The following is a 22,703-nucleotide window of genomic DNA, read 5'->3' on the forward strand; positions in this document are numbered from 1 at the left end:
AGACTGTAAATAAAGATTGATGAGAGTTCTCCACTCTCCCAATATACAGAAATGAAAATATGCTTCATACGAACGCTGCCATCTTCTGCATTTTGAGCTAGAGTCTGTGCAGTAGTGATCAGGGGTTGGAGTTCAACCAATCTTGAGCAAGTCTCATTTCTTTGACTAAATTCACACATTTATTTTTCAAAATATATTGAGGTTTTATATAAATGTGGCGGTGTGGTGGTACAGTGGCCAGTAGAGTTGCAGCTTAAGCAAGACGGTTCCTGGTTGAAAATCCCGGTTTGGCCAGGGTCCCCTGTGTGGACCTGCATGTTGGGCACAGGTTTTCTCTCGGTACTCCGACTCCCTCCCACAGTCCAAAGACAAGCAGACTGTATTTAGGTTCATTTTAGACGTAAGTGTGTTTGTCTCTGTATGTTTGTTAGCTGGGATTGGCTCCAGTAAGGTGGCCCTGAGACCTCAACACACTGCAATTTAAGAGAACACATGCAAGTGGACAAAACACAAGCAAAGTAAGAAAACATTTTCATCAATTTGACAACACAACACATTACAGAAACACACTACATTTACAGAAACGCGCTGCAACTACAGAAATGCGCTGCAATTACAGAAAACGACAACCAAAGTGTTTCCAAGGGATGCCTAAAAGTGATAGACACTGTTGCCAGAGGAACCACAAAAACGTCCAATACTTCCAACAAATTCGGTTCCACAAAATGGACAATACATTGCCTGGAGAAACGGAAGAATGGGAATGCTAAGTGCTGTTAATTATTAACAAACATGGACTTTATAGTTAAACAGGGAAAAACAGCATATCATTAGCTCAAACCATTGAGGAATCATGACACTCTACAGACAACGTATTTCAGATCGTATATGGCCCATTGGGTCTCAGGAGTTTACAGTAGACATTTGCAGTAATAAAGTTTATTATATATTAAAGTAAACCAAAAACATTTACAGTTTAGCAAATTTTCCAATATCATTGACGGACACCGACTTTGACAACTCCAAACTGCGGCAGCAACAACAACGGAACGTGTCCATCACTTTTAGGTGTTCTCTGGAAATGTTGTCGTTTTCTGATATTGCAGTGCTTCAATAAATTTCTGTAATGTGTTGTGTTGTCAAATAGATGAAGATGTTTTTCTTACTTTGCTTGTGTTTTGTCCACCTGCATGTGTTTTCTTAAGTTGCAGTGCGTTGAGCTCTCAGGGCCACCGTACTCCAGCCCTCCTTGCGACCTTCAAAGATGAGTGGTTAAATGATGTTTAGAATACCTGGGAGTAAACAGACATGCAAGCAGAGTATAGGATTGAGCAGGCTCCTCTCGGAGGTGATGACATTATTGAGATTCTCACAAGATTTCCGGCAGCACACTTTGTGTTGTGTTATTGTCTGCAGTGTGTGTTTGTGTGTGTGTCCCCCTGTCTGAGCTGAAATGTATTGTTTTTGGGTGCATTTTAATAACATTTTTGTATTGTTTTGTATATCCATCATTAGCAGTTTTTCTCAGTATGGGAAAAACACATCCATTGTCTCAGCCAGACATTGAAAACATAAATTGGAGGAATGCTCACAGGCCATGGAATATCAATCAGCCGGCAAACAAGTCGGAGGTGTCAGCAGAGTTATGGCTTTTGTTTGAGAAAGAGTCCATGGCTGACACTCACAGGGATTTAAAACAATACTCTTTCCGGCATAATGACTAGGTAATATGGATAGTCCATCTATCTTTGATTAGATTTTTTGATGCGGGGATTCATTCCCTCGGCTCCCTGTTTCATTATTCTTTCTAATTACCTGCACCGATTCGCCCATCAAGCACCAGTGCACTGGCAAGATGTAATTGCTTCTGCCATAAATCAAGAAACATTTGGAGGTGTCTGGAGAGTTCCTGCTCCATTAATACAAACACATTGAGAAGCCGGGCTTATGTTCATATTGATAAATCCAATCATTCATTTGGACATTTTGATATGTGATGTGCTCGGCCTCTAGCTGAATGTTTTGGGAGTTCTAACACAGATAGGCCCTGTCACAGGTTTGTTTGACAGCATGTGTCCCGGGCTGATGTCCGCCTCTGTCTCCATCTCATTAACAGGGTCAAGAGTCGCCTTGTCCCCACTTGAAGGGGGGGGGGGAGCACTTTGCATTTGTGATTGGGATGCCACAGTGATGCATTACTGGTGCAGCCCAAGTTGTCTGCCAAGGTCAAGGAGCGCATTCAGTCTTAATGAGACCTCAGCTCTGATAAACATTCAGCTGCATGGCCCTCCACTGTTGCCTCTTCATCATGTTGTAAAACAAAAAAAGGATGTAAAAACATGCCCGGAGCAGAACACCACATATTCTAGTCTGCAGGGTTATTATTCTAATTTAGTTCAGGCATTAGGCAAATCAACAGCCCCTGCAGCAGCTCAGTGGGGAGAAGTGGAGGGAGGTGGAATGTGAATGAGCGAAGTTAAGGCAGACAGAACTGGGGCTTAGCTGTTAGCCTCAGGGTCAAGTGATAATGCATGAACTTAGCTCTGACAGGCAGAGGGACAGCATTACATTAGTGACCAACCAGTGTCTTTGAGTTGGCTCTTTATTCCCAAGGCGACAGACCAAGTCTGCGTGTCATCTGATCCGGGGACAAACACGGCGTAAATACTCATCTACTCCCTGTTTGTCAGTTTGTTTGTTTTCCTCCATATTTTCTCAACGGACACACTGTCCTTTATGTAGCTTGTGGCGTTTTAGATCATTTGTGCTTTTGCTGAAACGTTACGCATATTAGCCACTGTGAACACAGATGAAGGACACATTTTTATCTCTCGGTTACAAGCAAGCTTTTGTGTTTTAATGAAAGTTGCAGCACAGTCAAAGACATGCTTTAATGGTTTTCTTTTTAAAAACCACATTGGGTTCCTACTTTCTAATATTAGTTTGCATTTAACTGAATACAAACTATTGTAGAAGAAATCACAAGATCTTGGTTTTTTATTATATTCAGCCAACAAACGCCCAGCAGTGTAACTTTTATATTCTCTGAGATTTAAAAAGAAAGTTGCCATGTGGCTTGTTGAATCCTGGATCAAATGTTGAAGAAATACTCACCGGAGACAGAAAAGCTGGCAAAAGTTTATTTTGATCTCTTACTCTGCTGTTAGATTCAGTCCTGCAGTGTAGGAGATGTGTGTGATCTGCTGACTTCAGGCTGCCCTTGCTTAATAGCATCTTGTCAGAACATATCCCCTCTGTTCAGCCACGTCGACGCCCAGTGAAGAGTATCTTCGAATGACGAGAATTCCCAGTGCACTAAAATCACTGGAGCGTAGCAAAGTAAATGGTGCCCAACCAAGCACTAACTACACTGTGTTTTACAATGGTTTCTATCCTCTTTGCAGCCAAGACCTCTTAGGCTCGTACCTACCTGTGTTTACTGCATCAGTCTGTTTTCGTGCTAACGATTTGAAGCTGTGCTTGAAAGGTGTCAGTCATATTGATGAACGCACTTAAGACTGTACTGTATAGAGGGACAACGTATTCTCCACTTCCTCCCACCATCCAGATATTAAGCCAAGATATTTTACATACCTACAATGCCATCTTGCGCATTTGGATCCAGAGTGTTCACAGTAGTGATCAGGAGATGGAACCGCAATTGTGAGGTCCTGCTGATACAGGCACTCGACCAATCATGAGACAGTCTCAGCTGTCAGTCAGAATGTTTCACCCCCATTTTCATGGCAACAAATAACCAAACACACCAGACAAATTAACACCAGTCTAATAATAACTACTGAAAATGATATTATATGTGAACTCTTGACTTTTTAGTTTGGTCCATGTCCCACCCACTAACATAGAGGAGGCTGGAGTTATGACTTGTCTTGCAGACAGCCACCAGGTGGCGATCAAGATGCTTTGGCCTCACTTTTTTATCTGTCATGTCGTCCATCTTTACATTTAGAGAATCGTCATCTGCAGGTTCTCAGTGCTTAGCATCTGTCTGCTCTTTGTTTTGGTGACCTGCATCTTTACTGTTATTTGTTTCAGTCCGATTGTTCTCATCAACCTGATTTCCAGTCAGTCGCTCTGTAGGCTACATATATTTCATTCAGCATTATTGGACAACAAATTACAGAAGATGAGGGAATGTGAGACTTACAGCTATCAGGTCTCCTGAAATGTGGCTCCCAATGTTCCTCTATATCCAAATGGATGTGCCATAATAAAGGAAGAGTTTGGGATTTTTTACTTATTACATGTTATTCAAAAGGGTTGGCTTAATTGTTGGACATATACCTAAAAGTCAACAGTCATCATCACACTGATATTTGTGATAAACTCATAGCAGATTGATTCTCATACATAATTTGTTCTACTTTTTTTTACAGCTGTGATACTGTGGGAGCTCCTGCTTTATAATTCCTTTGAACGCAGATCTGATGATTACATGGCTATAGATATTTTTGGCCGTCTTGCAGCAGTGCTAGATGCACAGTTTTATCCAACCTGCACACTCCTACTGAATATGTTCAAGTGGCTTAAGCAGAAACACTGAGTGGGTTGACTAAGGTGCAGCTGGCGGTGACCCAAGTTAATATGGTTAAAACCCTTTAGTGCCGGTGTCTAGCGTCACAGAGGCACGCAGGGTGCTGAATGCAGAAAACAGCACCGAAGTCTTCAGAGACTCGTGCCCAGAGTCCAACAGAGGAGTGTATGGGACTGTGATACTGTTAGCAGGTGTGCTGAGGTCTGCACGGTGGCTGAGGTGGCTGTAACTGTAATTTCCCCACAGTCTCTCTGTTTCTGCAGAGCTTGAATCAAATCAGCACATTTTGTAATGGGACTCGTGCAGCGGGAACCCTAATTAAAAAATGCATACAAAGCCAAACACTTGAAATGTACTTGTCATACTGCGCTGAGAACAACGAGAGCTGCAGGGCTGGTGGGGAAGCACATGAGCTTCTATCATTAAAACACAAAGGGGTGATAACAGGAAATGCATTGTACCATCACAACACAGAAAGGAGAATGATCCCTGTGGTTGTTTCTATGATTTCATGTAAAAACCAGCTGTGACAGTGGGGCTGGTGCTGTTTTCACCTTGTGAGTCTGTGGGTGAGTTTGTTATCCCGGCAAAATGTGGTATTGGAGACACCTACTATAGGAGGAAGTACCACAAAGCTGGTTCGGAGTTAAGGTTTTTAAATGTAATTCTGTGGACAGAATACAACAATAGTCACACAGTTTCAAGTTCCGTCCAATGAAAACTCATGTAGTAATGATACTGAATAGCCTACTCTGTAATAAAATAGTGACTATTGAGTATTTGTGTCAAAAAATAGTAACAATTACAAAGTATTTGTGTAATTATGTTATCAAGACTACTGAGTGTATATATCATGATGGCGATTGAGTACTTGTGTAAAAATGTAGGAATGGCAATACTCATATATGAAGTAGTAATAATGAGTGCTATGGTTTGGAACATGAATCCGCAGGTGTCCTTGGGTCTCTTGAAAGGCTTTATATAAATGCAAGATATTATTAATATTATCACAGATGACCATGTTTTGGGTTGGACTGTGGAATATATGGACCACTGAACCTCCCAGCGCTCTTGTGCATGCTTTGTTTGTTACTTGATAGAAATGATGAGGCCCCTCTCTTTAAAGAGAACACCCAAAACCGGAGTGCACCACTCTTCTCCAACTCTGACACTGATCTCCAAGGGGATTAAATGTAAAGCAAACCATCAACAGTTCTGAGAAAACTTAGAAGACCACATTCTTACACCAGATGTCCTTTGACAGAGAACTCTGCTGTCAATGAATCTAATTAATTATTATTTTTTTTTTTATTTTTTTTTTTTTACAATTAACTGCCGCCATCTGTCTATAGTGAAACGGCAAACAGACTGAGGGGTATAAATCTGAGATGCTCTGGTTGGTGTGAAGTGGGATCAAAGTGCTTTGGGCAGCCTGTGCCATGTCTGGGTTTGCTTAATCAAGTGAAAGTACACACTGAGACTCAAGCTCCTTGTTCGTGATTTATTTGAGTCATAATTCATTTGGGATTGGAGATGAGGAGCAGAGGAGAGTTTGAAGTATTTGAGCCAGTGGTTTGAGCATGTCTGCTAATGGAAACAATCCTTTGGTCTACACTAGCCGTGCCCTTAAAGATCATGGTTTGTAAGCGGCAGGGTTTTACATTGCACTTACCAAGAGGTCAGTCAACAGTGTGGGTTGCAGTGTGAGCTGGATATTCCGGTTATGGAAGTAGATCTGTTGCGTGTAAATATCTTCTTATTCAACAAATGTCTGTCTCTGTCTGTCCGTCTGTATTTGGAACTCAAATGGACCGACCATATGGAATGTAGGCATGTGTATTGTAAATTGCCAGATAAAGTGCAGTGTCAAATTTGATGCCATTTGGACACGTGATACGTTCAATATGGATCAAAACTGAATAAACAGGTGACTAGTGTGAATTTGAGTGGAAGATTGTATGGATTACCGAACAGACCTTTGAAATGGCTGACATGCATTGTATGAAAAAACAACAGCAGTTCAATAAATCATTCAATGGAAACGAAACATGTGATTTAATAAATTCTGTTCTATTTTTTGAAAAAAGAGATAAACCATGTAGCATAATCACAAAGTTTTCTAACTTCACTTTGCACCACATGCTGTTAATAAAAAGCTCTGCACTCAACATCCAGCTCACAAACAATAAAAAGTGAGAGTACATTGTAAAACCGTTTGAGGAGGACGAGGAATAACTCTATATCTCTAGGGCATTGACACAGGACAAGCACACATACATTCTGAGATGAGGCACTGCACTGTAGTACATGTAAATGCATTCTACCTCTTTTTCCAGTTGGCTTGATTCAAATGTGTGATTTATAATTGATGTAGCTCACATCTGATGACGTTTATACTCTGGCCAAGCATGTGATGGGGGAAATGATGCTTCTCCTCCTGAGGCTGACCACCCATGTATATACTGTATTTTTTTTTTTTTTTTTTAAATACTTTATTTACAATTATATATGTAACAGCCCCTGGTTGGAAAAGCATGACAAGGACAGTTTCAGAGTTTAAAAGATACCTGAGCATTCCAGGCACTAGTGTGTATGCGGAAAGGATGTTCTCCACAGCAGGAGATATAGTAATGGCCCAGAGGAGCACTTTAACATCTGAGCATGTTGACCAACTCCTTTTTCTGAACAAAAATGCCAATATTCCCAAATTAATTTAACATTTTGGATCATGACCTTGCAGCCAACTGGACTGGACTCTAGTACACATTTGTTTATTTTTCTCAATTTGATTGAAGCTCTAGGTTACTCTTACTTATATGATTATTCTCAGGTATATGTTACTCTATTATGTCTGCTTGATGTTACTGTATTGTATTTAAATAATTGTAAGTTATGTGCTGGGAGCTCAGCGTTCATGTGAGAGGTCTCCTATTCAGAAAATAATTACAAAGGTCCTGTGTCCTGAATGTTCAAGGACAAAGTTTTTGCACTACCCTTTCTTAGTTTTTGCACTTCAGTTAATGTGTAGAAGACAATGTTGTTCACAGAATTAAATGTGACATTTGAAGTGAGGTGAGCAGTCTTATTTTCCTCATTTTTTGTAATGCCTTTGAACAATATGGGGGACATGAAGCGCAATATATCGCAGAATTGAATCGCAATACTTGCAGTATCGCAATATATCGCAGAATCGCAATACTAATGAATCGTGGCCCAAATATCGCAATACTATTGAATCGTCACATTTTTGCCAATTCCCCCCCCTAATACTGTATGCAGGGAGCTGTTACATAGCTGTGCACATTAACTATACTACAATGTGCAACGTGGATGTTAATCACTTAAGCATTAAGTTGCCCCCGGCAGCGGCATCAGAGGGGAGGTGGAAACTGATAACCTGCATGCGTTACGGATCAGATAGCAACAAAAAAAATAAACATGTGGGGACACATCTCCGCTCCCATTGTTCACAGTTCATATCAGTTCAGTTCTTATCCAAGCGAGCCCAAACACGGCTCCTGCATATTCATGGCTTGTGCCTCTGAACGTCAGGACGCAGCGGCGGCTCTTCCTCCCTCGCAGAGCGCGCACAGGGGCTGGGGAGGAGGAGGAGGAGGAGGAGGAGGAGGAGGAGGAGGAGGAGGAGGAGGAGGAGGAGGAGGAGGAGGAGGAGGAGGAGGAGGAGGAGGAGGAGAAAGGAGGAGAGACAGCATGCCAGAGCCCGTTCACATCTCTCCCAGCCCCACCGAGCATCGGTATCGTCTGACAGCGTCCGAGGGCAAATCTGCTCTCGGCAACTCGTCCTGCTCCTCTGCGCCACCGACCAGGACAGAGACCATGGACTGACGGAGCGCACACACAGAGAGAGAGAGAGAGAGAGAGAGAGAGAGAGAGAGAGAGAGAGAGAGAGAGAGAAACGCCGCCTTGTTTCTGGAGCATGCACATACTGTGTGGACATACGCTCCTCTGGATCATATGTGCGAGAGCTCGAGTGACCTGACCACACCGCTTCCGAGGGAAAGGGATGCCCCAGCAGAGCAGTGATAGCAGCAGGATGCTCCGGTTGTTGCAGTGCATCTCCTGCAGGACGGACGAGGCATTCTGGGGCTGATTCGGGATCTGGCGACTTATCACGTTGCGGAGTGGGGGTGGGCGGGTGGATGGGGGGTTGAGATGTTTGTGCAACTGCCATAGGCTGTTCCAAAGAGGATGCATGCCTCCCGCGGCGTCGTGTCTGGCTTGTAACATGTAGCTGGAGGGACCACGGCGGAGAGTGCGCAGCTGTTCCTCGAAGCCCCGAAGCAGCCTGGAACTTTCCTGCTTCCCGGAGCTGTCCGTGGTGCTGAACGCGTCCCCTCCACCTGCACCGGGTGACCTTCCCCTTCCTCCGAGCAGGCAAACCCATCCTCCTGCACCAGCTCGCAGCGAGGTGCCAGAAAGCAGGCCACCCCTGCACATGGACAGCTGCTGCTGGGCTTGACTCGAGTCAGCCACGTCCGCCGATTCTCTTTTAATGGCTGTGGCACGCAAAATCAAAACTTTGCTGACCGTCAACATCCTGGTGTTCGTGGGGATTATCCTGTTCTCGGTGTACTGCAGGATCCAGGACCGCTCCGACGAGCTCATCCAGCTGGGGCGCATCTCTGACCAGAGGCTGCGAGCCAGGAATGGCAAAGTTTCCAACTTGGTGGACAGGCAGTCTATTCTGCAGAGGCTGGAGAGGCTGGAGGATGTGGTCTACAACCAGTTAAACGGTAGGATATGAATTGTAACAAACTGTAACCTGCTGGTGATGAAGTCAGTGAAGAAGTATCATAAACCCCGTATACAGACACTTTGTGATGGCTTGAGGAATACAAAAGGTGCAGAGATTCAGTCTGGTCAGTTTCCCATAGACCAGGAGTATATGATTGTTTTTTCTATGACCATTTACGTTTTTAAACTCTGCTTCTCTTGTCACATGGACCACTGTGCCTCTGAAGCTCTGACCTGTCTTGTTAAGGAGCAAATGAAGCAAGGTGATAGATAACAGTGCAATACTTATATGTGCCTCGACCCTTTGTACTGATAGACTTTACCGGGCTGTTACTTTAACAGCCTATCACACTCTGTCACCCTTAACCCATAATTGACTTGTTTTAAACTTCACATAAACTTTAAGCTTTAACTATTGATGCGTGTTAGTTCTGCATCCCACGGAGCAAGTCTCTCCCTCTCCGTGTCCGTTCCTGTCTTTTCTTTGAAGGCACTGCTCCGGAAACGTATCAGATTTAACAAGCCGTCTGAGTTTTGAAGGAGAGCCTATAATGTAATGGCTCCATAACGGAATGACAGACTTGTATTTCATTACATGGCCATTAGTCTGTGAGGCAGATTTTTTTTTCTGGTCTCCTCGGCAGAGCAGCAATCTTTAAAATCAAGTTACATCCAGCACGACTCTGTGTTCCTGCACGGTGGTATTCTCCGGGGGGAAATCCAACTGTCAAAGATGCAAACTGGTATTTGTTTGGCATTGAGGGAATAAAAATACATAAATTCAATCAAGGTTTAATTACATTAGTAATGCAAAAAAAACTTCTACATCCCTAAGAATTGTAAGAATCACATCAAGCATCATTCTACCATGCAATACAATAATATTTACTGTTTGCACAATACAACCATTATATCATTGGTGACTCTAGGATTTAAGCCATTGTTTGAATGAGAGACATTTAGGGATGCGTCTAACGCAGGATTATTCGATTATCAATAATTCTGTTCCAGTTAGAAAGATTACCATCACCTATATTGGAAATAAAAGCCCAAGAGGTGGTTTTCATTTCATGCTATTGGACACCAGTACTCCAAAACCTAAACACATACTGTTTTTTGGAATTATATTTTAATCCTTAAGTCAGTAAATCAGAAAATGGTAAAGCTCATTCTTTTGAAAATGACAGAGACCATTACTGAAAATGTTTTTTTTACATTTCGTTAGATAAACTGAATGATTATTTTTCCATCTTGTATGTATATAAAACATTTTTAAAAAAGGTCTTTACCATGTACCACTGCCTTCTACTACTGCTTCATTTATGTTTATTGATGTATAAGTTTAAAGGGAAAATAACATGCAACCTAAAATACTAATCTGTAGCTGACAGAAGAGAACATGGATAAGCTCTCTCTTTCTCCTGCTGAGGTCATTGTTTTCATCAAGGTTTTTTTTTTTGAAATTGGTCATGGTTTGTGGACTGCGCAGAGCCGACAGGATATTGAGGCTAAGTGGCATCATTTTCTCCCGCTGTCGTGACCGGCTGCTTTGGTGACAAGCTTCAAGACAATGTCAGCGGTGTTGTATGAGAATACCACAGAAAGGCTTTAGTACATTACAGCACAAACACATCCTAATGGAGTCAAACTCCTCTCCCACTGGCATTTCAATTCCAAATGGCCAACCCCTCACATCCTTCAGTTAGAGCCATAACGTCTTCTCCTCCAGCCGAATAACGAGAACACAGCTCTGTTGCTCCATTGTGCTCCGTGGTGAAATGTTGCCGCTTTGCAAAGTGTTGCTGATTGATTTTTAATCTATCAGTAAAGTTGGTTTCTATTTACTAGCTCACCGTTCTCTCTTGGGAAATCGTGACTTTGTCATTTGGTGTAAATTGCAGACTTCAATAGCTCAGAATGAAGCGGGTCTGTGAGAGAGGAAGCAGTGGAAGAGGAGGCCATTTCTTCTGGTGTGCTGGAATTTTATGCTGGTCCTCAGTAAAGATCTTGATCCACATTTTAACCTCCACATCCCAAAAAGCAGCTCCAACTTAAAAAATCACTTTAAAATCGTTTTATTTCCAGTGGAAGCGACAGTATCTCGCTCTAACTGAGTGTAATGTGAGAAGCAAGATGATCGACAGTCCATTTGACTCTTTTCCAGCCGTCAGTGGTAAAGGACGTTTCACAGCTTCATGGACCAGAAACTGTGCGGCTGCAGATTTTTATTTTTTCGCCCTGCGTGCTCTTGATATTATGCCCGAGCTTCAGCAGCTATTGAGGGTCACTCTGTCACTTTGAGTTATGCTTGGCATCTGGCATCCACCCAGCAGGCATTTCCTCTCAAAAAGCACAATTCATCCTTTCAGTCACTTTTCTTTATATAGAGACAATCCAATAGAGTCAGTCGAGCCCATACAGTGGTTCTGCTGTGGGACAGAAACAGTGTGTGCGTTTGTGCAGGATTCATATAGGAATGAAAGTACAAAGAAAGTTCTTAACATGTACTTGTGAGAGCTGAAATGTCTTTGAGCTCCATCGGTTTGTCTCACACAATGTTTGAGTGGCTGCACTGTAAAACATGCATTTGCGGAATTGTGTTGGCTGAAGTGTAACGTCTATTTGTAATTTCCCCCCTGATTGTTAGCTGGAAGGCATGCATCTCTTTGAGGGATGGAAAAAAAAAATCAGAATTTATTGTTTCTGTGTTTATTGAATGATTTTTAGTTTATAAAGTTTTCACAACAGTCACGTTGGGTATGTAAAGTTGAGCTGGAAAAGTGAAAAGGAAAAGAAAAAAATCAAAACCCTTTAAGATAAATTATGTTGAGAAAAAACATAGAGACGTGTACATACACATTGATACAAAGACAAAAAACTTAACAAATGTACATTCGTATGCCCACATGTATACAAAAACACAGGGTTGTATCAAATGTTTAGATGTTAGACAACCAGAGATCTAACAAAATATATCTCTCGAGTATAGATGCATATCAGCTAATTATTTGATATGTAATAATTAAAGGTTATTTTATGTGCTGGAAAGCCAAAAATGCCCAAACTATAAGCGTGGTACAGCCCCCATTTCAAGTCACAGTCCTTCACCTTATCACAGAACCAATTAGATAATCGTTCTGTAAGGCAGCCAGGTGACCAAGAGGCGTGTGCCACATGATGCTGACGATGCCGAAGATGCTTTCCAATCTTTTACCAAAACTATCCTTCCTAACATAAGCCGTTTTTCTCCCCGAGGATGACGATAAAATTAAGTCAGAAAAACGTAAGGAGAAAGTCAGGAGGCTCTCACTCGATCCCTGAAGTTCCGTGCAAGTCTCCAAGCAGCTTATGAGAAGAGTTTGCAAGTGGTAGATTTAAGTTAAATAATTCAGACGGGTCACCCAAAATAAATAGACTGGAGGAAAAATAGATATTTGTTGTCATAATGAAAATGTTATAAGTCCATGTAGCTGGGACACTACCTGGCCCGATCTCCTGACTTCCAATCATCATATATGTTCAAGACAACAGAAGCTTGTGGAGGAATATATCATGACAGATGCTACATCCAGTGTCATTCTCAGACAGATAATCCACTATTTACAAACAATAACCACAGGTACAAGTGTCCTTCTGTGTAATTTTGGTGACATAATTTCTTTGACTGTGGCAATGAGTGTCCAGAAGTGCTCACACACACAGGCTGGAAACATTCGCTGGCGGTCGCAATCCCTCCATGATTTGTCTTGAGCTCTTTAATGGGATCCTTAATCATATCCTCATATCCCAGGTCAGTGGCCCCTTTTTCAAAATCACGCACGGACCACAAATTGTGTTCTATGGCCACTGGGGACAGCAATGGCGAGAGGAGGACTCGCTGCGCCAATAACTATTACCATGTCCGGCAGTGATATGAAGTAATTGCCCATTCCCTTTGTTGTTTATTGCCGACCAATGGCGAGCAATGAGAGCTAAAGTGACGTCCAATTAGATCTGAATGACATAAAGAAGCGGGAGAATTCGTCTTTTATGGCGTTGTGATGGATGCTGGCTGGGCTCCCATTGAGAAAACAACAGTAAAGCTGCTCATCAGTTGCTCATTCGATGAAGAAATAGGCAACATGAAGGTTATCAGTGGCACCGCCATTGTCTCTGGGTAATCAGATGAGGGGGTTTTAAGCTTGTTAACAAGCTTATGAAGCAGCGTTTGGACCCTAAGTACTGCATTAGATAGCAAATAGCTCCTCACCTGTGCCTCACCTGCTGCAGCTTCGTGAGTGACCTGCCCAAATGAACAGTCTGCACAAATAAGATCCGCTTCCTTTATCCAGGGAGAGATAGAAATGCATTTTTTAACATTAGAGCTTGACTCATTGGGATTTCGTAGGTCAATACTGATATGTTCATTTTAAAATCCAATAAAATGTACTGATGTTCAGTCCGTGCAGAGAAATCACGATAAGAGAATTACTTCACTGCCTGCTAAATCTCGACACCCTCCGTGACTGTTGCTACGTCTCTCAGGCTTTCTCTTGTTGCACAGCCCTGTAATAACAGTGGCAGACTTCCCACTCGAAATCTCTCAGTCATTATTGAAACAGTGGGTCCTTGATTTCAGACAGGTAGACACGAGCAGGCTTATTATTTCAGGCTGACAACCCTCGATTTCGCCGGGCAGAAATGACACCTGTCGCCTCCGGGCTTCCTTGGCACAATCAGGACTGCTCCTGAAATAATGGTCTCAAAACAGATACCGCTGTTAGCGAGCGGATGTGCCGCTCTTCAGTGTACGCCCCTCCGACCGCTGCTGGATGTGTCATTGCTGGAGATCCGCCGCCGTCCCACAGCTCACGGTCACACCGAGGCGCTTGTCATCAGCCATGCATGTCACTCCCGGCCGTTTCCCAGTGTGTAGGTGCTGATGGGATGGCAGCCTCACGGGCCCAGCTGCTGTGCCAGATATGCTTCTTATCTGTAATGCCCAATTATGGCAAAGAATCCAACGCTGTTTATATGCTAAGCCTGCTGGGGCAGAGCCTCGATGAGAAATGTCACACTCCCTCCCTCTCTCTCCTCCGCAGACACTTGATGCTTAGACTGTATCTTAATGATACACATCGGCATGCGACTGTATGCTGTTGTGCGGTGTGTAATTACGCCGGCTGCAGGGACGCCACACGCAGGGCGGCGAGACCTGATGAAATGAAATATATTCCGATAATGATATGCAGATGAGGCTGTTGTCCACAGAGGAGGTTCAGAAAGGGATAAGAATCAATTCTTCTCAGCCTTTAGGAAAGATGATAATGAATTCAGCGGCTCACCTGACAATCAGCAGCCAGCCACAGATGGAGCGAGCGCTCGTCTTATTCACACCACCGGCCTGGAGTCATGCAGTGATTACAATGCCATCATCAAATGATGACATCCGATGAAGGAGGGCGTAGAGGTCAGCTTCTCAGGCTCAACATCTAATGATGTGAATGTGTTTTTCTATTGTGTCTCTGGCAGTGATTGTTTATCCATATTGAGTTTGCAAACTGGGATATAGGCAGATACAAACACATTGTTAAGAAATGAGCAGATGATGCACTTTTAGCAGATGTAAATGGAGTTTGATATTATACAGTCAGGTTTATCCAGTTAGTCGGATCGACACAAGAAACGGGAAAACCAGATCTTCCTCATAAGTGGCTCTTACCACAGAGTTATCAGTATCAAACTTCTGTGATATTAAAGTTACAGTGAAAGAGGATCTAGTAACAGTCAATGCTGCCTAAAATTCCATGGTACTGATTTAAATGTAAAGAAATATTGGGAAATAAGTTTGTTATCTACAGCTCCAATCTCCTTCACTTGGACAGGGAAGTCTGGCTGTATCAACGCTGGAGAATGATGGAAAACTTTGCAAGAATGTAAAAGAACCAGCTGCAGCCACAAAGTGCATGTAAACGACTAATGCATCGCCTCAGCTGCTGTGAACACTTTCACTAATAGTAGCATTTGGATTTCATCAAAGTAATTTCAATCCAATTTAAGGCTAAATTGGATTGAAACCTCTGGTGCAACATTTGATCTGGACGGGCGCAAAGACGTTTGGAAATGATTATAAACACTCACAACCACTTGCTGATGGGGTCTTTTCATTCATGCAAGGCCTTCACTGATTTGTCAGCCTCCTATCACATGATCCCACCTCCAGAACAACTTTGTACACATAGAGAAGAAAAACTACTTGTCATGGCAATAGACACATAGGCCTAGTGTACGTGAGTCATCATTTTCAGGTGGGTTGGTATGAACAGGGATTGGCACATGTTTGATCCAAACACTGGTGTGGATGCGAATCGTTCGAGTTCGATATCACAGTTTTCAATGTAGCCTAAGTTTGTCCTGGCCTCTTCTATTTCCATGGTTAACCTATTTTTTAAGCTAAGCCATATGAGCAAAGAATATGAAGGACATGTGGCACATTAATTGTCAATAGCACATGACTGTTTGCTTAAGTAAGGTGAGTTTTTAGAATATGATGTCATATTGTGTGACCAGCTAAACATATGAAGAGTTTAAAGTGCAGTGTAAAACAGGTGGACATAGGAAAGGTGTTGGTAATTCTTAATATTTCATTACACAGTTTGAATGTAGACATGATTTTTATCAAATTATCAAACAGAGTGAATAGCACCCTTTGTAATTACACATATAAGACCTTAGATGCTTTCTATTCAACAATAGCAATATCAACTAACCACACGCTAATGGGATTTTAATGTGGCCCTTCAGTAATGCAGTATTTAGAGATCGGCTGAGTCCGGTTTCAGGAAGAAACAACAGCATGAAAAGTTTTTAGCTGTGAATCCTGAAACGTTTTAAACAGAGCTTCTTGAAAAGTCTTACTGAGACACAACAGGCTAGTTAGTGTTTACAAAACTAAAGAATAACCCTTGATAACTGGTAATAGATGAATGTCCTGCCCCTGCTCTTTTAACACTCTGTATCTACGATGCTGTTCTTGCACTTTCAAGCAAGCTTGGGCCTGTGACCTAAATGTTTCAGAAGGACAGCATCCCGTTGTTTACGGATAATTAAGGAGTCTTGTGCAGCCAATTTCCAAATCAGAGCTGTTGTCCTCCTGCCGTGCCTGCTGCCGCTCCGACTGCTGCTCCTGGCTTTAATGCAGCTCCTCCAGCAGCTCTCCGTATTTCATGGATTTGTTTCAGCCTTTGAAGGTTCGAAGCCTCTCTAGAACGAGTCATTTTTCTCGTCTGGAACAGATCTCTCAATCCCGCCGTACTCCACTCACCATCAATATTTAGAGCTGCACCGCATCACTTTGGACACACATGAATCCACTCCTGCTCTTAAATCATTTATTAAAATGAGGGAAGGGGGTGGGGGGGGTGAGAGGGGTAGGGGGTCATCTTTGAATTTGATGCTCTATCTTACAAAGGCCAAATCGGACACATTCTGAAGGTCACTGTATAATGCAGAGATGTTGCGACTTAAATGTGTCATGTCCGGGGGATTTGGACAAATGGAATTGCGGGGACAGATGTATCCCTGGACACAATGAGATTTAAATTGTCGCCTGACGGTTTGAGGCTTTGCAGGGGAATGCAGCCTGAGTGGATGAAGCAGATGTTGGACTGTAATTGCTTTGCAGTGGGATCATGTTACGGTGGTGTTCGGAAGGCGAGCTCGCATCGGAAATAGCCCACGGAAGAACACTTCGCAGGGAACTCACGGAAGTTCTGAAGTTGTGTCGACAAATACAAAAGCAATGTGGGCTTTTAGTCATTGCCTTCCTTCTTTTTTTTACGAGCACATAACAGGCCGTTTACTGGATGCTTTTATACAAAGTGCCTCTCTGGATCATGTGTACATACATTTTTAACTCACGCAGTTAGAGGAACTGAGCTCTTTGTTCTTATAGAGTAATGCTCTTTGCTCAGATGTACACGGTCCAATTATTCCCTCTCAAGAAATGTAGTAAAAGCTTCTATTTTTGTTTGTGCACAGTTCAGTTTTGGAATAAAAAAGAAGCGGCTGTGTAAAAATGCATTTGCAGATTGATTCATGCATATTCATTTTTCTGTCTTTGTTCTGTGGAAAAGTGGAAAAACATGAAATATGCGACAGAATAATTAAACCACTCAAAAGATCGACCAGGTATTGTCAAAAATAGGATTTAACAAGATCCCTCAGACTTTTCATTTAAAGTGACAAAAAAGCATCAATGTGCTCCAGAACTGTTTTAACTCCTCAGCATTAAATTAGCTTTTTAGAATCTTTTAATGTACAAACAACTGATTCATGACCAACTCTCCGCCTTTATTCTGTGAGTGTCCTTCGTTGCTCATCCCATAATGGAATTTCAATCAGGCAGAGGAAGTGGCAGCCAGGGTGAAGACAAATAACACAGTGACCATAACAGAAAGCTGACAGCCATTGTCCTGCTTCCAAGATTCATGCAGCGACAGAGAGGCCCTCCAGACTTGAGTCTCCGGCTCTGGAGGGTATTTGTGTGTGTGTGTGTGTGTGTGTGTGTTCGTGTGTGTGTGTGTGTGTGTGTGTGACATGGGCCGCTATGCCAGATGGCGCATCAGTGACGTGAACCCCACCCATACTTGTCAAAATGCCACCACACGGGCTGGTGTGGGCCACGGCAAATCCCACTGGCAGGAAGAAGCCAGTTTGCCACCGTTCAGCTCCGATTACAAATCTTCCGTGGCACCGGAAGATTTGAGGCCATCTAAATATGGTGATTACTCGGCAGTTCCTGGAGGGGCTGAAGCTGAGCCCTTCATCGGTGTACGCTGTTCACTTACTGTCTGTGTGTCCATCTGCTGATGCGGTGAACAGACGCAGCTTGATTCTTCTGTGCAGGCCACACTGGAAGCTTGGCTCAAACGGCAATTATCTGACGTTATCCTGCAGTTTTGTGAAAGTTTAGAGAGTCAAACAATAATCTAGGCTAACAGAGTCAGAGAGGGTCATTCATAATAAATATTATATTGTTTTTGCTTCAGGAAAGGTGTTTAATTTAATCCTCCAATTTATATTGTATTCATTCATTGTATCGTTAAATTTCCTGCAAAAAAAGCATCAGTAGTTTAGTTTGTTTAATGACAAAGATTTGGCTTCTGTATGGATCATTGTCTTTTTGTCAGGGCTTCCTATAGAAGCTAAAGTTAGCCGACTAATGTCTCAATAGGTTGCACGAATTCAACATTATCTCTCCCTTTCTTTAGCTAACAGTTGCCTTTTCTTCTACTCTGCATCACCACAGTTAAGCCACAATACGGTTAAATGTACATTTCATATAGATTTAACCCGTAATGTTATATAATCAGCATTTCCAGTACAACCTTACCTTTTCTACTTATTAGAAAGACTCCCATCAGCCATTCTTTTATTTATTAACAGCAGTTTAAAAAAACATCTAAATATTTATGTAGTAGCTCTCGGTTCCAAAATAAACCGAGCTCGATAAACAAACTGCACCATTTGCTTTTAATGTGTGATTAATGATGTGTATTTTATATTCTTGTTATTTGCTTTTATTTGCTCTTTTCTGTTTTTTACAGATGTTAAGTGTCTTTTGGCATCGTTTAAACCACTATATACTATGAAATGTCGAATTGTCCAATATGAGGTTTTAAATCAGGTATCCTATGAGAAACGATTAAAATGTTTTAGTTTTTAAAGTCAAACATGAACTTTATTTTTAAAGCATTTTCCTTTTTGACACTGCGACCCGTTTGTCTCCTTTTCTTTTTGAAGCTGGTCCCTGTCACAGACGCAAAGTGACGGATTGTGAGTCCCAGTTGTGAGACTCTTTGATGAGAGCAGTGTCGTACTTTAAGTCTGACACATTAAATCCTGTGTTGAATGATGAAACATGGGGACCAGCTCCCATTCACCAGCAAGAACACACGTATGTGTTGTCGCTGCTCTGTATAGATTCATCATGGATGAATCAACCTTCATGGAACACACAGTGTATGAATATCCTCTTCAGGGGCGCAGTGGGGCCACTCACTGCTTGTGTGACGCCTCTATAATTAGACTTACAGAGCCCTGAGGAGCTCAGTGTGGCACCTGCTGGATCCTTATTGGACTAAATGTGTCTGTAAACATCAGTGATTCGTAAAATGACTAAACCAAATTAACTTATCTTATATGGCAGGGATGCTTTAAAGCATCTGTGTCTGTCTGTCATATAAACCTGCCCAGTCAGAATTTTTTTGTTTTAAGTTGGAGTAGGTCAATGATAATGTAGTCCTCAAAATTTTGTTAATTTCCCCTTTTTTAGATATTACATTTTTTGATTATTGTTCCAACTCTTATACATTTTTGTGATATTATCCCAGTTAATGATAAATACGAAATTTGTATGGATCATGTGTATATATTATGGACCAGATTTCAACTGTCCCAAGCATCCCCTTGGTTATGTGGTACAAGATAATTCTATATTTAAACAAGTTAAATATAATTGTACATGTTATTATAACTCTCTCAGAATTATACGGCTGATTTTATAGCTGTTTCACATAACATTACTTTAATGTGCAGTTCTGGGAAACAGTAGCTGCCATTACATTAGTGCCTGCTGGAGCACAGTGTGGTGTGAGCTCTTTTCACACCGTTAACGACATCCTGACAGCACCATATGAAAATATAGTGCGTCAGCCTGTAAGAAAACCGCAGGCTTATGGATTGTAATTCAGCAGTGTCTATCAATGACAATATCACACTTAACACTGCAATTGAACATTGGTGTTTTAAACTGGTGAAACAAAATACTATTTCAAATGGGTTATCACAGGAGACCATCAAGAAAGCTCATGCTGCTAACTGTAGATGTTGAAGGTGACACCTTGGGAGGAAAAGACTTGTAACAATATGACATACACCTCCGGCACCTCGAGGTGTTATAGCACCCGTAGAACACCTACTGTGCCTCAGCCCTCTATGATTGGAATGAAATGAATCTACTTTTTAACATTTGAGTGATGAGTAAAGAGCTGTCGTATCTCAGTGGATTAGTAGATACGTAGCTTAATATATAAAGTTAAACGCTTATATTTTCAAGCTGGATCATTATAGACTCACCCAGCTGAAACTGAGAAAGGAAGTGAAACCGTTTTTTATGATGAAAGACATAATTTGATTGTTACAACTCAATAAACTCGGTAAAATGATTATAATCTACCTATTAACAGCTCCGTTCACAGTGTAATGCATCATTAAGGGGATAGTTCACCCGAAAATGAGAATTCACTCATGAGCTACTCACCACTGTGCCGATGGAGGGGTGGGTGAAGCGTTTGGGTCCACACAACACTTTAGGAGTCTCAGGGGTAGACAGTGTTGCAGCCAACTCCAATACAATTGAAGTAAATGGAACCAAGTCTTCAGACGTAAAATACGACAGAAAAAAACAACACGCCTCCATGCGGCTCCTGTGTTGTGTCCAAGTGTCTGTAGGCCCTGACATTCAAATTTGACTCAACATGTTCATGTCCTAAATGTCCTCTGATATCCTCAGCCCGGAGCTGCATTCACGTGCACACACAGCACAATCTCTTGCCTCTATGCTCTCATCTAATAGTTTAATTTAATTTTAATTTTTGGTTAAACAATCTCGCTATAATGACAACCCAAGATGTTTTGTCACCTTCTTAAATATGTCAAGCCAATATAGACTGTCAGATGTTTTTCCTGGTCCAGAATAACATAGGCACGTACTGGAATGTTTTTTTTTTTAATCTGTCATCATGTTCACTGAAAACAATTTGTAGAACCTCTAATGAAATTATCTCTTAACTCTGAACAATACAATTAGTTGCACTCACATCTCTCACATATCCACTTATGTCCTTTATGTTCCAAATGCTTAAATATGGGGCCAATATTATAGCAACATTATTTGTGTGTGGGTGTTTGTATCATGAGTTGTGTAACTGTATCTCCGTTCATGTGTGCATATTCAGATTTGCAAATGTATAAAAGTCAGGCCTTTTGATTGGATCTTTTTTCCCTTTCATGAATTTTTTTCTTAAACTTGAGAAGATAAAATATTCACTGAGAGGCTCAGGGAAGAAATGTTTGCGTACATGGCCACCTTTCATAACCAGTTTGTATGTATGTATCAGTATGTATCTGTCTTCACATGTATGTTCGTTTTCCATTTTTGGTTTTGCTTTATTCAAACCTGTTGGGTCTGTTTGTATGTGTTGTGCATATTCTGCATGTTCTGCTTTGAGGGACTTGCGCCGGTTTCTTATATAGTTTTTATTCATTCAATATAGTCATCTTATTGCATATTTGTACTCAAAAACCCAATTTTGTTTATTCATGTTTCTATCATTATCAAATTTTTTGTCACGACTACACTTTTGAAATCTGCAAAACTGTTACGATTACTTTCACCCATTTTGAAAAAATAAATATATATTATAACATTAATAAATATGAAAAGCAAAATGAAATGAAACTCCAGGTGTGATCACAATCCTAATCCACTCACAGTAGATTTTGGAGATTGTCCCTCACATCTGATCACCCACTGACCTCATCAGGCCTGCTCTACTGGACGTGACTCACAGCTGTGCACTATAACTTCCCTCTGGTCTCCGTTGTTGGTCTGTGTGACACTGAGCCTCCCAGCTCCTGCTCTGCCCTGCTTATCTGTGTGACGTCTGTGTCCATGTGGGTGTTTTGCAGCGTTGCCATTGACAGACAGTGTAATGATGCCCCGTGGATGAGCCCCTCCGGCTCTCTAAGCTGCCATACACCAGTCTCCTCACACCACTTCAGAATGTCAATCAGCCTCCCCTCTGCACGACCTCTCTCCTCACCTGTCTGCCTGTTCTCTGTGTCGCCGTGTCTGCCTCTGCTTAGGGCCGCGTACACCTGCGTGACTTTCTCTCTCTTGTGTTATTTTCACGGCAGGTTTGGCAAAGCCCATGGGGCTGGTGGAGGGGCCCGGGGGCCTCGGCCAGGGGGGGGCCGCCGCCACTCTGGGAGCGGACAGCCACGACGCGGAGGGGAAGTACGAGGAGTACGGCTACAACGCTCAGCTCAGTGACCGCATCTCCCTGGACAGAAGCATCCCAGACTACAGGCCCAAAAAGTACGTCCGCCTCCTCTTTCTTCTTAAATCTTCTCATGCACTTCTAGCTACAGCTCTGCACCTGTCTCCCTCTCTGGCAGGGTTGTGTGGTGTTAGACAGACTTGCTACTCCAAGGTTTGCCAGTTTAATCCCTGCAGCAGTTGATGCACTTCATTTACATGATGGCAACTAATTGTGTGGGAGGAAATTTTGCCAGGAAATTGGCATTTTCATCATTTTCTTTATCCTCATCATTGTCTTCCCTTGGTTTT

The 22,703-nt window shown here is 42.2% G+C and overlaps 1 protein-coding gene across 1 annotated transcript in view; it reads left to right on the forward strand.

Annotated features, from left to right (window-relative positions):
- The first annotated feature begins 9,068 nt into the window (after nucleotides 1-9,068).
- Nucleotides 9,069-22,703, forward strand: part of galnt9 (polypeptide N-acetylgalactosaminyltransferase 9) — a 106,074-nt gene continuing 92,439 nt past the window's right edge. Inside the window, exons 1-2 of the mRNA XM_061070777.1 lie at nucleotides 9,069-9,309; nucleotides 22,271-22,451. Coding sequence (XP_060926760.1) covers nucleotides 9,069-9,309; nucleotides 22,271-22,451 — 422 coding nt within the window. The remainder of the gene's footprint in view (nucleotides 9,310-22,270; nucleotides 22,452-22,703) is intronic.

This window comes from Limanda limanda, chromosome 5 (genome assembly GCF_963576545.1).
Source record: "Limanda limanda chromosome 5, fLimLim1.1, whole genome shotgun sequence".
Taxonomy (NCBI): Eukaryota; Metazoa; Chordata; class Actinopteri; order Pleuronectiformes; family Pleuronectidae; genus Limanda; species Limanda limanda.